At 32.1% G+C, this 15,949-nt stretch overlaps 1 protein-coding gene across 1 annotated transcript; it reads left to right on the top strand.

The window, feature by feature from the left end:
• The first annotated feature begins 364 nt into the window (after nucleotides 1–364).
• Nucleotides 365–12,099, top strand: LOC139526520 (solute carrier family 28 member 3-like). The gene is made up of 10 exons (XM_071321675.1): nucleotides 365–624; nucleotides 1,966–2,107; nucleotides 3,318–3,509; nucleotides 5,282–5,443; nucleotides 5,781–5,906; nucleotides 6,502–6,635; nucleotides 8,228–8,399; nucleotides 9,447–9,605; nucleotides 10,749–10,929; nucleotides 11,956–12,099. Exons 1-10 carry the CDS (start codon nucleotides 365–367, stop codon nucleotides 12,057–12,059), a joined length of 1,632 nt encoding a protein of 543 aa, XP_071177776.1. The 3' UTR covers nucleotides 12,060–12,099.
• Nucleotides 12,100–15,949: the final 3,850 nt, after the last annotated feature.

The following is a 15,949-nucleotide window of genomic DNA, read 5'->3' as shown; positions in this document are numbered from 1 at the left end:
ATGATATATGGTAATTTGTATTGGTGTTTTAACTTCTAGTGGAAAACATTGCCTCTTTATCAAGACGAGAACGTGTTGACGTTCTATGAATATGAATGTTAACCTTCTTTTTACCAGACCGACACACTGAGGATTGAATTTTAACGTGCAAGTTCACAAAATGATAGTCCACAGGAAGACAGATAGGCTTACTTGATAAAAAAAAACAACCAAAAAGACATCTTAACAATATGGAATCAGTCTTAAAGAGAAGAACAAATTAAACAGACACTATCAAAGTTCAGCTATTTTAATGAATTCTTCAAATAACCAAATAATTCTTTCATTTCGTGTACATATTTTTTGAAGACTTTTTTTTTAGATCATGGACGAAGACAAATGTTCCCGACGACTAAGGATCACATACAGAGTCATAGCCCTTGTATTGATTTCCTCCTATACAGTATGTGTAGCAGTGTTGGTTCCAGATTACCACCAGGCCTTACCATTTGTATGTATCTCTTGTTTTGTTGCATTTTGTCTATGCTATCACTATGTCAAAAAGAAGTTTGGAGATCAAGTTTCTGAAACTTTTTCTAAAATGTCTACTCGAATGAAGTGGATGAAATCAAGACAGTTTTCAATGTAAGTAAACATTATTGGATATCTTTATGCTTTTAAACAGCACTGATTTCTATGGTGCGAAAATTGTCATGTTAAGGTGGTACCCAACACTTCCACTAAAATTAATTTGGCTCGTTTAATTTTCATAAAATTTTGACAAAGTATTTACTTTGACCCTTAAACAAAAATATAAAAATTTCAAAACTTTTGAACCAACCGTTTTGTCGACACCGTTAGAAATATTTAAAAAAATCAAAAATGTGCATTTCAAATGTTCATTTCTTGCCGTTGTTTGGGTTCACCATGACGTTTTTGGCTTTATTTGAGTGAGAATTAATGCTTTAAATGGTAAAGTTAGATTTTTCTTACCATCTTAAATTATTTAGCTTCAATTCGAGCCCAATTATATAAGTTTATGTTGATTAAAAAATCATAATTAATTCTTTTAAATAAAAAACGTTTTTTATCCCAAAATTGTAAAAATGTTCAATTTTCAGCAGCATTTTTTGCAAAAACGAAATCGACAACATATATTTTTTTTGGCAAAATTTGATTCTCTCTCAATTGAAGAATAAAATATCTTAAAGGGAAAAAATTCTCACCGTTAGAAATAAACTGTTGGATATGCCCTTAAGTGAAAAATTGCTTGAGATCGATTGTTCGTTGACAGTGAATATTGTTGAACGAATTTGTTAATGATTCTCACACGATTTTTCGGTAAATTTCTTTTTTCTATTGTTTTAAAATTTGAATTAATATAAGGTTTATAGTCCGACCGATGAATTGTGTGTGAAGACTTTAAACAGCAAGCAGAACGGCTAATTTTTTTCTGAAACGATATGACTGTGCTATTCACTTTTGAAATCTACTATTTTTTTTTTAAATATTTAGTAATGTTACATATCTTTTAAATTTTCACAACAAGAGCTTAGATTACTTTGAACACACAAATTTGGGTGCCTTTCGTTTCACTTTTCTTGCATAACTTTTATATTTGACACGATGAATATGAAAATGTATGACATTAAAGACAAGAATTAAGACAACATCTTAACAATATTTGCATGGTAAAAAACACACGTAAAAGTTATGAAAAAAGTAACGATGTGAATACAAATATAGGTGGATATAATCCGAGATTCTTTCAATTGATTTCAATATAAAGATAAGTAGATGTAATCACGATGATTAGGACCAACTAGGCGATTACCCAAAGACCAAATAACAAAAAATGTAAACTCTTTCTGGCCCTGAACAATGAGATAAACCATACATTGTATGAAGCATTTTCTTTCTTTTCAAAATACTGTATGTTAGCGCAACTATCATAACTAAAAACTAGAAAACATATTATCATTGTAGTGGTTCTTACGCAGTAGTTGTACTGGCCTGCATATGTTATTTGGTAATAAGTAACTTAGAGAACTTAGAGAACTTGATATCTATAGCAGGATTGACGGTACTTATTGGGACATCCTGGCTTATATCTTATAACAGACGGCAGGTGAGTCTCAGTACCCTAATTGACGTCTATAGCAGGTTTGATGGTAATTATTACTGACTGATTTCAGTTTCACAGAAAGCTTCTTTTAGACTTGACTAGGTTAGAGGAAGCAGCTTATATCAATATTGATTGTACTTATTATTATATCTCGCCTGATTTTTCATCAACTTGACCAATTTAAGAGGACGAACGTTTATATTGTCTCATTGACAATCATTCTAAGACACACAAAAGGCGAATCTTCTAAACTTGACATCTGTTGACGGATTGTTGGAGGATTTGGGTGATATCCTGTTTGACTTCTATTTACAAACTACAAGTGACATTATAATTAGAATTGATTAGAGGTAAAGTGACATATTCTTCCATGTCTTATGACAGGCCAAATGATAGTCCTCCATAAAATTCTGAACTTGACGACTATTGTATCGGTACTATCAACGCAATAGCTAACAAATTCGTAATTTATCTTGACTTATATCACATATCCATTAGGCACCATATATTTAAAAAGTAATTGTCTATTATGTTATACCACATAGGCAGACAACACTTTATATATAAATTGCATGCTAACGACGCACATTTCTGGATTAACCTAAACCAGATACGCATAAAGAACATCATATGAAAGCTAAGAAATTCAATGTAAAAGAAACTACACATTTAAAGAGGTAATAGTAAATCTATTTCAGGTTAACTTGAAATCTTAGTTTCTTGAAAGGGAGGCGAAAGAAACCAGAGGGACATTCAAACTCATGTCAAAAATCAACATACAATGCCATGGCTACAAAAGAAAAAGACCAATAAACAAACAATAGTACACAAAATACAAAAAAAAAAAAGAAGACTGAGCAACACGAACCCCATTGAATAGTCAAGTGCTTCGGACGGGTAAGCATCCGGCGTGTTGTTTTTAATATTTACTGATTTAATAAAAACGGACAATTTCAGTAATGTTTGTTATGAATCATGACTACTGAGCCGATGATACCGCGTTCTGATAGTCCACCAGCAGCAGTATCGAAGCAGTAGTGTACAAAAATGAAGAAAAGAAATCACTATATTCATGTGTCTGAACTTTTTTTCTAAATTCATCTTCATTGGAAACGCTCAAAACAATATGCAAATAATTTGAACCCTTATTATGAACAGCTTATATTTCAAATTATCAAACCAGTATAAACATTTCTTAATTCTTTATGACAAGATAAACTGGAAACCAGTTATATGGGGTATCGTGCTTCAGATGGTATTGGGATTACTCATCTTACGGACAGAAGCTGGGCGCAAAACATTTTCTTTTCTAGGAAAGCAAGTAGAACATTTCCAGAGCCACGTTTTAGCAGGAGTCAACTTTGTGTTTGGAGAAAAATATGGTGATTTTGAATTCATATTTAAGGTATTGTTATATTTATGAATGAACAAACACAGAAAAGGATATTTTTTACCTTAACACTGAAGTGCAACAAAAACCAAATAACAATGCAACACACACAGAAACAAACTATATGATAACAACTGCCATTTTCCTGACTTGGTAAAATCAAACGTCTGAATGACAAAAGCAAAATAAAAAACGGAAGAGAGACTAATATAAACTTTGAATTACCACATGACTGTTTTTTAATTAAATAGTATTTTATGTTTTCTTTAGAATGAATGAAAGCTTATAACTTGTTTGGATTTTTTTTATTATAACACAGCTATCCTCAGCCTATATTGCCATATTTTACCATAAGTATTGTATGTGGAACATTAGTAACTTAATCTTCCGGAACAAGATGATTGATTTCTAGTTTTAATGTAACAACCGGAATATAAAGTCAGTTCCTCGTGTTTATTTAAGCTGTTCACTGTGTTTTACGTTTATATGACTGTATTATATTTACTTTGTTTGTGCATTGTCTTCCTCTCGGAATATCAAAAACTCAAAACATTTGTCAGGATATTCGATCTAAAATTTCTTTATTTGATTTGTACATTTTTTTTTACCGATATTGCTTCCATAGATGAACAACTTTAGATTTTGACGGTAAGCAAATCGTGGCGATAATAGCTATATGGTTGGACCTATTTTTAAAAAGGTCACAAATTACGGGCATGTCTCTTCATAATTTTTTTTCCTCTCAATACATCTTATCTAAGAAACCTTACACACTGTATTTGAGTCCTTATAACAAGCTTTCGTTTAATTTTGATGGTTTATCAAATGACTGTTCAAGGAGAGGTTGTCTTTATTTAACAAAATAACGACAACATCTCATGTATCTTGAGAAATGTACATTTCATATCTCCCGAACCCATGAAAATAAGAGAGAGAGAGAGAGAAAAAAAACAATAGAAACAAGAATGTGTCCCCAGTACACGCATGCCCCACTCGCACTATCATTTTCTATGTTCAGTGGACCGTGGAAATTGGGATCAGAACTCTAATTTGACATTAAAATTAGAAAGATCATATCATAAGGAACATATATACAAAGTTTCAGGTTGATTGGACTTCAACTTCATCAAAAACTACCTCGACCAAAAACTTTAACCTGAAACTGGAAAGACGATTGGACGAACGGACGAACGGACGAACGGAGCCACAGACCAGAAAACATAATGCCCATCTACTATCGTAGGTGGGGCATAAAAATACAAACTCGAAATGAAGCACTCTTTATTTTTTAGTTTTCCATGTTTTTTTATGCCCCACCTACGATAGTAGAGGGGCATTATGTTTTCTGGTCTGTACCGTTCGTCCGTACGTCCGTTCGTTCCGCTTCAGGTTAAAGTTTTTGGTCAAGGTAGTTTTTAATAAAGTTGAAGTCCAATCAACTTGAAACTTAGTACACATGTTCATTATGATATGATCTTTCTAATTTTAATGCCAAATAAGAGTTTTGATCCCAATGTTACGGTCCACTGAACATAGAAAATGATAGTGCGAGTAGGGCATCCGTGTACTGGGGACATATTCTTGTTTCTTTATAAATTATGGCATATAAGTGATTTGAATTTTGTCACCTAAGCGTAAATGTATAAACACATTTCTCATGGGCTCAATTTCAATATGATGTCTATATTGCTTTCACCTTTATATTTATTCAAATCGATTTTTGCGTTCTTGAAAACTCCATATTAGCTTAAAATCATCCATTTTATTATATGTTTTATCTTTATTAGCTGATGCCAACTGTCATTTTCATTAATTCTGTGGTATCCGTGTTGTATCATTTCGGTTTGATGCAAATGTTGGTGGAGAAATTTGCTGTAGTAATGCACTTCACCATGGGAACGACTGCTGCAGAAACTGTATGTACCGCCGCTAGCATGTTTCTTGGTCAGGTAAATACACTGTCAATCATTATAGTTCATTGACAGATTATGTCATATTTTATTTCGGATCATTCAACAAGAAAAAAAGCAATCAATGCTGTTCAAAGATATTTCATTAGAAATATATTTACAGTAGATATGCACATCCACCAATAATCCTTTAATCCCCAAAAGTTTTATTCCATCTCAACATGGAAAATTTTAAAATATCTTTCAAAAGCATGATACAATTACAGCAAGAACCAGTTAAACGCTTGAAAATAGTCGGTTTTATTAAATCAATTAATATGACATGCTTGTTTTATAGAAACAAAAACATAACTTGTCCATTTTTCTTTTTTGACAGCCCGAAGCAAGTTTTTCTATCAAGCCGTACCTCTCACTCTTAACTAAATCAGAACTGTTTGCTATAATGACAGCTGGTTTTGCAAGTGTATCAGCTGACATTTTTGGATTGTTTGTAATGTATGGGGTAAGTCTTGAATAATTTGTGTATGTTTCAGGTTTAAAATACTTTGCCCAATAGCAACAAACAAAGTAATTGCTGTCAATGCATACATTATTGCAGATAATACGCATGCAATAAACCAGAAAATAGTTGACAGTCCTTACGCTTATTTACGTACCTTCATAAACATTATCCTTTTACAGAATGAATATGTTCACTTGATATTTGTTTCTTTGAAACAAAAATTATATTTGTTGTGTGTTTATTCGAGGTTTGTGTGCTCATCTTGGGTACGGGTTCGGTTTTGATGATCAAATCAGTTTTTCAGCTTACACAAAAGATATCTTCGTCCTTATTATCAGCATCATCCTCGGACTAAGAGGTCATGAGTATGAATAAACGCGTCAGAGGAAAATGTGATCAGTGATTAATGATAAATGAAACGTTTTCGAAAGGTAATCAAGGTCCGATTGTGTTAACTGAAGAGTAGAGAATTTTAAAGGTTGAAATTGTCAACTGATATTTCTTTCTACATGCGTTAGCGCGTGAGGCTTGATCTGAAACAATCTGGTATAGCATTTCAAAAATATTATTTTCTTATGATATTTGTTTCGTCTAGATATCTTCATCGCATATCTTAACAGCAGTGTTGATGTCGGCACCTGCTGGTTTGGCTGTGTCTAAAATAATCTGTCCAGAAACAGAAGAATCACAGACAAAAACATGGCGCCAGATAAAAAGTATAAATAGTAGGTAGGAGATAAAAAGAAGTTTATCAAAATATTTTTTAACTTGATTAATACGCATTTTTATTGTACAAATACTAAAAAGTGCGGGTATATATTTAACCTATACGGGTATCGTATTTGTATTCTTTGTTTTCAAATCTTTGTCTGTATCATCATTTCGAATTCATCCTTTAATTCATTCGTAAACTAGTTTAATTAGGATATAAAGCAATCTTACAAACCATAAGTATGTATATCAATAATATTTTAGCAAACTAAAGCTTACGCTTTGAGTAATACTCACACAGTTTAAACTGGAAGGTTTTCGGGTTCTTTTTCGGTCTTGTTCCCAACATCATAGTGGTTAACATCGTTAATGAATCAAAGTCGATCAGTGTCATAATAAGCGTATGAACACAAAGGTCTTTAAGAAATAAACGAGCAATCAGTCTAGAAACACACTCGCATATTAACAAAAGATTGAGAAACACGTCTATGTTTTGGACTCGTTTTCAACATACAAGGGTAGATAATAGGTAACAGAAGTAAACCAATGTTAAAACAAAATGTGAGAGTTCGTTTTGATTATATAAACTGATCATTTTTTCTTTCATTTTTTTTTACATAAATAAGGCCGTTAGTTTTCTCGTTTGAATTGTTTTACATTGTCTTATCGGGGCCTTTTATAGCTGACCATGCGGTATGGGCTTTGCTCATTGTTGAAGGCCGTAAGGTGACCTATAGTTGTTAATGTCTGTGTCATTTTGGTCTTTTGTGGATAGTTGTCTCCTTGGCAATCATACCACATCTTCTTTTTTATATTATAGAAAAACACATAAAACTTGTCAAATATGAGAGCATCTATGAGGTGAGCTGTCTCCTTCAGCACGCACTTGCTGTGTGAAATTAGTTTGATTTACGCGACGTCATCACAAATAGGCTTTATCACGACTTTGTTCTATTTGGTTTAAGTGTATTAAAATTCGTATAAACTATTCATCTGGATGCAGAACATCCATATTGTCAGACGATGACAGCACTGTACATTGTATTTTGTACTTTTTAAATTAGAAAAACACGTGATAATAAAAACGTTCCAAGAAATTTAGTTAAAAGACTTACAAAATTTCAATCCACAATGATATGTTATTACTTATACTTTTGCAAATATCAATTCAGATAAATATAATAAGTCATAATACAGACAAAACTTGTTCTAAATTATTAAGTACACTGAAACGAGTCAAGCTGTAATAAAACCCGCAAGAATTCTCAACGTTCCTATACGGACACAAACGCTGTTTTTGGTTGACACTTATCAACTCTATTCGACCAATTAAACTTTAATAATAGTAAAATTATTAGGTTGGCGCAAAATAGTTATTCTTATTATTGTAAGCGCCCTTCTGTTATTCCATGATCAAAAGATAATACAGTAATTCTCTTCTTTGCTAAATCATTGATCAATTGATCAAATGCACTTCCAAACTTAGAAACACCAGTGACGTGGCTGTGCTAATCTTTTGCGTAGCATAGCAAGGACGTCGTTTACCGCTGTTTCAGAGTTTGATGCATTGTATTCATGAACTTTTGAGCAAAACCATTTTTTCATTTCAGATCAGAATCTGCAAACGTTATTGAAGCCGCAGCAAAGGGAGCACAAGACGCCATGTTTGTTGTACTTACTGTTATCGCTTGCCTCATATCATTTCTCAGTATTATATCGTTTATAAATGCTGTATTGGCTTATCTGGGTAGTCTGGTAATGTTGCCAGATCTCAGTTTAAATGTAAGTTTATCTTTTTCGCTAATGATAAATTTTATCTTTTTCTTATAGTGATACCTTGTCATTTTAGGAAAACTTGTGGTGTGATCTTTTCTGACTCGATCCCGCTGGTATATTGAATGAGTTTTAGAAATCATTTGGTTCATGCCGCTGGTTACTTGAACGAGTTTTTGAATCAGTTGGTTAATGCCGCTAATATCTTTGAAATGTTTAAGCACCTAGACCTTCTCTTTTTAATCTTTTAAAAAAACCACAAACCACACCGAAGAAATTTTAGTATTAATAAAAACAAAACCAGTAATGAAAAAGCATTTGATATACCAATACTATAGAAAAACAACATCAATGGTACAAATTTTTAACATGTATCAAAGAATATTTAGAAGTTATAAAAATAATTAATCTAATACTATGAGATCATGTCAAAAAGGAACAAAGGTAACAAAGGGACAGTCAAACTCATAAATCTAAAACAAACTTACAACGCCATGGCTAAAAATGAAAAAGACAAACAGAAAAACAATAGTACACATGACACAACATAGAAAACTAAAGAATAAACAACACGAACCCCACCAAAAACTAGGGGTGATCTCAGGTGCTCCGGAAGGGTATGCAGATCCTGCTCCACATGTGTCACCCGTCGTGTTGCTTTAAGTATGTGATAATAAATAATTAATCTAATACTATGAAATAATGTCAACCTACTCTATAATATGGGTTACTGTATGTCAAGTAGATTTCACACCACAAACCAATAAACAGCGACGGAGGAGTATGTGCAGTGGTAACACTAATATGCTCCAATGCATAAGAAAATCATAAAACCACATTAAGTCTTGTCTCGAATGAAATGCAATTTACTAGGAATACTTGTTTCAAAATTTTGTATTGTTTGCAATTAAAACTATGATCTACTAAATGTTTCAAAATAGTACAAAGTACTGATCTTTTGGGACCAAATGTATTGTACGTATTTGATTTGCTCTATATTTGCAACCCATAACATATGGTAACTAATATGTTCAGATTGTTTAATTTCTTCTGTAGCTTATACTTTCATATGTGATGATGCCCCTAGTATTTCTGATGGGTGTACCATGGAAAGACTGTAAAATCGTTGGTGAAGTGGTGGGTTTAAAAACTGTCGTAAACGAGTTTGTTGGTTACACCAAACTTGGCGAGTTTATCAAAATTGATGCTATATCAGTGAGTTTATCCATATATGTACAATACCAACTGCAAAGACAGAAAAATGTTCAGTTGCATAAATATGCCAATTTTAAGGAAATATATTTACAATCACTTTCTTCGAATGTATGCGTACGATGTAGTTGCATTGTAACGATCTATTTAGATAGTGAATTTCGAACAAAAGCATAAATAGTTGCAATGTTCTCTCCGCAACCGAAAGAAAGTCTTTTGTCACTTTGAATTTGAAAAAATTGCTCAGTTCTCGTTTCCGGGTGCGGGAATTTCTCGCTGCATTGAAGACCTGTTGGTGACCTTCTGCTGTTGTCTCTTTGACACATTCCCTATTTCCATTCTTAATTTTATTTTGACTCATGTCTTCAGGTTCAACGGATATACATGTGTATCTATAAAAGTATGACTAAAAATACCGAACTCCAAGATAAATTCAAAAAGGGAGAAGTCTATAAAAACAAATTCAAAAGACAGACTTTTCAACCAACGGAACGAATAGCAACCAAACGGTAAATTCATTCTCCAATTTTCTGTTTAAAGAGTGAAATGTATAACAGTCCAGTAGCAGTGCTGATTTGTAATACTGTATACGAAACGCTAGTCTGGCGCACAAAACTATAAGCTTGCTATCTTTGAGAAATATTTTCTAAAGATATGTCAACATGAACTCGTCCACAGGGATGTTCTTTGATGTTGTAAAGGCTTCTATAATACTGCTTGTATTTACAGAGAGTTGTATGAAAAATCTCTCAGCATTTTGAAGAATACACATTTACATTTATTAGATATACCTTTATGCACGAAAATTGATACCAGGATAACTTAGAAGTTGCCTTTTCGGAAGAAAACATGTTGCGGACAAAAATAAAAAAATGTCTAGTCATTGATAAAGACTCACATACAGAAAATGGCCCAGTTGCAAGAACTCTAAAAACAATATAAAAAGTAAACTAACAAAAAAAATTCAAATGGAAAGTCCCTAATTAAATGGCAAATTCCAAAGTTCAAACACACCAAACGAATGGATTACAACTGTCATCTTCCTGACTTGGTACAGGCATTTCTTCTTTCTTGGTGGATTATATAAACATGGCAGAACCTCTCACTAGCATGACACTGATTGTGACTTATATTTTTTTTCTTCAGACTAAGAGCCAAGTCATTGCTACATATGCGTTATGTGGATTTTCTAATCCAATGACAATGGGAGTAATTGTTGGTGGATTGAGTGTACTTATCCCGGAAAAGAAAAATATAGTGTCTGAAATTGTAGTACGGACATGGATAGCTGGATGTATTGCATGTTTTATGACGGCTTGCTTTGCAGGTAAGTACTCTTAATAGCATGAAAAATATGCAGCAAAACATTTTAAAAGAGGTATACCGACTTTTACGTTGTATATATTTTAAGTCCAAGTCAAACAGAAAATACATGTGTGAGAGTCATTACCATTGACTACGTTATGGTAAAATCAGATGCAAGTGTGAGAGTCATTACCATTGACTACGTTACGGTAAAATCAGATGCAAGTGTGAGAGTCATTACCATTGACTACGTTACGGTAAAATCAGATGCAAGTGTGAGAGTCATTACCATTGACTACGTTACGGTAAAATCAGATGCAAGTGTGAGAGTCATTACCATTGACTACGTTACGGTAAAATCAGATGCAAGTTTTTAGTTAAGCTGTCTAGAAGAACAATCAAGATATCAAACAAACTGAGAGAATCGCATTAGCTCGTTATGGAGCTTGTCTTATGTCGTCGACAGGGAAAGCATCTCCTTCTATACATATATAAAGGCAATAGTAGTATACCGCTGTTCAAAACTCATAAATCAATAAAAAAAAAATCCGGGTTACAAACTAAAACTGAGGGAAACGCATTAAATATAAGAAGAGAACAACGACACAACATTAAGATGTAACACACACAGAAACTAACTATGCATTATACAAAATCCGATATATCACTAGCCTTGCGAATCCACACTCAATCAAACATTGGATTTTTAGAATAGGACAAATTCGATCAAATTAGAGATAAAATGACTGTTCTGGTATCTGAAGAACTAAGATTGCGACAATATTCCGATATATCCTGTCAATTCTTGATGTTGAGCTCTAAACTTATATAGAGGCGATTTTAGGCGTTCTTTAATACAGTAACTGATAAATCTGTTTCCCACGAGCACATGTGCATGTCGTACAGCGGTATCATACACGTATTTAAGTATATTACTTATTTGGAATATCAATCTAAAATTGTCGAGAAAAATGTCATGAATTTGTAAAAAATAACTCCTTCTGTCATCTACATTGTAGGATTTTTCAACATTTCCAATTTGTTTCAGGTTTACTCTATGACGAATTCAGTCATCCTATACTTAACAACGCAACACTGGCATCAAATTATACATTAACAACTGTTTCTTCATACACCAATGTATCAAGTTAGAAAATAGTGTTTTATTTTTGAAAATCTAGTTGTTTAGTTATTTCTCTTATTTTTTTTATTCGAGTATCACTGATAAGTTTTGGGCATATACACAATGTAATCCTGGTATCTATAATGAGTTTATTTACAACCAAAAGGGTCGATGCCACTGCTGTTGGAGTTTTTATTCCCGAAGGTATCATCAGCTCAGTAGTCAGCACTTCTGTGTTGACATGATCAATCATTGATATGTCTATACTTATAGATTAACTATTAACAAAAGAAGGCTTTTCTACTTTAGGAATCAATTACCTTAGTTTAAACATATTTATTTATATTCGGTTGGGAAACAAATTACCTTAGCTGTATCTGGCAAATCTTTTATGAACTTTTTAGTCCTCGATGCTCTTCAACTTCGTACTTTGTTTTGCACTTTTATCCTTTTTTATTCGAGCGTCACTGATGAGTCTTTTGTAGACAAAACGCGTGACTAGCGCAACTACAAAATTTAACTAATAAATATGATGAGTTTATTTAAATTAATCATAGATATAATACTATTTATATTATATATATACAAAGTTGCTATTCCTCGGAGTACATCGAACCAAGTGATGCACACAGCGACTGATAAATCAACTCATTATATCAAATTATTTTCCAATCTTTCAATGTCTATATAAAATTGTTTTGGAAGAACACAAATTTCTAGATGCATTAGCGATTATTCAGCGGATATTTTTGTCTTCTGTTTTCTCGATTCTCCCTGCTTTTGATAGTGTCAAATTAACCATATTCCAAATGTTTAAAAGACCATAAATTACAAGTTGATACAACATTATTTACAAATTAACGATGATTAAATAAGATTTGTGGTATACTTCAATGAGACAGCGTCACAGCAAAATAAAATAAAAAGATATATCTAAAAATCATTATTGTTCATTTAAAGTCTTACATTTTCAAGTGTATCCCCATCTACTTTGTTGTCTATCAATTATTATTTTCTAATTGCTGTTTAGTCTGTTCAATTTAATTAGAAACCCGTTCTAGGGATGTGCTTTCAAAAATTATTCAGCTTGATTTATAAAAGCTACCGCTAACATATATATCATTGATATATCAAAACACAAATTTTATCAAAATAGTTGCGTGTGGTTATTTATATTTAATAAGACTCTTTGAGAAAGAAAAATCTAAAAATAAAAACCACATAAATGTAGATCACGTTCTAAAATTCAATGAGAGTGTATGATTTGAAGTCAAAGTCCTGCATCTAATTCCCTTTTTAACATATTTTTTTAAATATTTGTTATTCTCCGAGGGTATCAACAGTCTAATATTCAGTACTTCGATACTTGCATACAAATACGGATATTTTATAATAAAATTTGCCATTACATGATTTTTTAAATATAGTTTTTGGAATAAAGGTAAATGTCTCCTTTTAGCAACACTCTGTAGATTTTGTTGGATGTGGCTGTACTGTTGTTGTTTTTTTTATTTGCCAGTCTTTCGTTTTCTTAAGTATTGAAAATGTAAACAAAAATAAACAAAAAAAAATCAATCGGCAATAGTAATATGTATACTGTTTGCAGTAGCAACGGTCTTGGTAAATACTTTTTATTGTTGAATTTTGTTTTTCAAAGACTTAATTATATATTTACTACCTGATGTACCACCACAGAAAACAAAAGAAAAACAGTCCTGTAAATTATGGAGTAACCCCCTCTCTGAGACAACATTACTTTAAACTTTTCGTGTAGTATGGACCATAAAACAAACACAATGATCTTAGTCCCCTAAAAGTGTGTTGCCATACTTAAAGTATTGTAGTAAAGTTTATCACCGTTCTTCGGATTTTATCAAGTGCTGTAAAACCTATTTTGTTTTAAATTTTATATTTTTCATACTATATTTCATATATTTTTTTACATAAAATCTATATTTGACGCAATGAATATTGGCCTTATTGCATATACTTTTTTCACAAGAAATCGACGCGAGGGGTTCTTATAATATATATTTATATACATGACTGTGTAAATGATACAGATGACATAATAATTATCAAAGGTACCGGGATTATAATTAAGTACGTCCGACTCGCTTTTCGTCTACATCAGATTCATCAGTGACGCTCATATCAAAATATTAATAAAGTACAGTACAACATAGCCTTGATGGACACAAATTATTGTTCGGAGTGTTTGACTCCGGCGTATATTTTTGCAGTGGTTTTTAATATCACTTTTTTTTTTAAACTAGATCAATTGTAATATCTTCGTTGCATTTACATACTATCTATTATTGTCTAACAACCAGTTTCACAGTTGAAAAAGTCATCATATATTTCTCTCGAATATTCTTTTCATGAAAATTTAGCATTCTCAAACGTTTATTTATCACTACAATATATTTAACTTAAATAAACTCATCATAGATACCTAAATTTAAATTTTTATTTGCGCCATACCTGCGTTTTGTCTACAAAAGACTCATCAGTGACGCTCAAATCAAAAATAGTTTAAAAGGCCAACTAAGGTACCAAGTAATTTGAAATCTTGAACGAGTAATAAATTGTCCTTTTTGTCACATGTCTACCAAGAGTTGTGTCGCTTCATATCGCTGAAAACAACTTTCTATCTTTAGTTAAAAACACACTATTTGAAATATTACACCTGTTTTGGGATTCATTTCGCACATACCAAGATTGTTTTTGATCTATAATTGTGAACTTACAAATGAGGATGATTAAAAAAATCTGATGATTACATTTCATATATTAAGGCAACAGTAGTACACCGCTGTTCGAAACTCATAAATCGATTGAGAAAAAAAACAAATCCGGGTTACAAACTAAAACTAAGATAGCGTGCATAAATCTGAGTCCGCAAACGTAACGTCTTCAAATAACTAAAATAATGTACGACGTCGGCATCCCCCTCCCCCCCCTCCCGAAAACGTAAGCGTAAAAAAAAACCACTGGACTCTTAGTTTATCACATTACTTCAAATATAAATGTTCATTATACTTCTCTTTCTTTAACAATGAAGTGCAGCAAATGCAAATTCTGGAAATATCAATAAATATATGCTAAGAGCAGTGTAATGGAAATGATTAGCGACTATGTTGGGGACACTATTAAGAAAATAGCGTTAAAACGTCATTTCTTTTTATTTTAACATGATAGTTGAGCATTAAAAAAGTTCAGGTGTTCAGCCTGGACTATCGAATCATTCATATTTTTCAGATTTTTTTAAACCTCTTGATATGCACATTTGGAATATCGAGTTATTTTGTTATAAAAAAAATAGCTATTACATATTTTTTCTTGCCAATTCTTCCTTTTTCGAATATTAATCCTTCCAAATTAATACTTCTTACACATAACGAACTATGTTCCAAACTCATCCACCATGGCAGTTTTTTATTTCTGGGGGTAAATTTCGTTTAACGTAATTGTCCGAATCCGTAAAATTCTGTTATACGAAAATGCGGTTAAATATTTTGAGTTTGTATAAATTTTAGTCAAAAAATCTATTTTATGATTATTTAATGTTACAAGTTACAAATATTTTTGCCGTTTGTTCTAAGTTCGTTTAATACTTTATATATTGAAATTTGATAACCTTACTAATAATGTGTATTTTAATGGCTAGTATTTATTATTTTATCATTCAAAAACCCTTCCTGTTTAAGAGATATTTTAAACAAGGTTGAATAAAACATCTTTTACAAGCGCATGTTACAGTTGTCGTCAACTTTGTGCACGCCGTCTAAGGAAAACGCATCAAATATCAGAGGATAACAACGACACGAAAGAAACATATAAGTTATGATAGTTGTATGGGGGAAGGAACCACACAAGCGCAGGCCTGGAAAAAATACATTATCATTTTGAATATAAT

The sequence above is a fragment of the Mytilus edulis genome, chromosome 6 (assembly GCF_963676685.1).
Source record: "Mytilus edulis chromosome 6, xbMytEdul2.2, whole genome shotgun sequence".
Classification (NCBI taxonomy): domain Eukaryota; kingdom Metazoa; phylum Mollusca; class Bivalvia; order Mytilida; family Mytilidae; genus Mytilus; species Mytilus edulis.
This window is presented reverse-complemented; position numbering and strand designations above follow the sequence as displayed.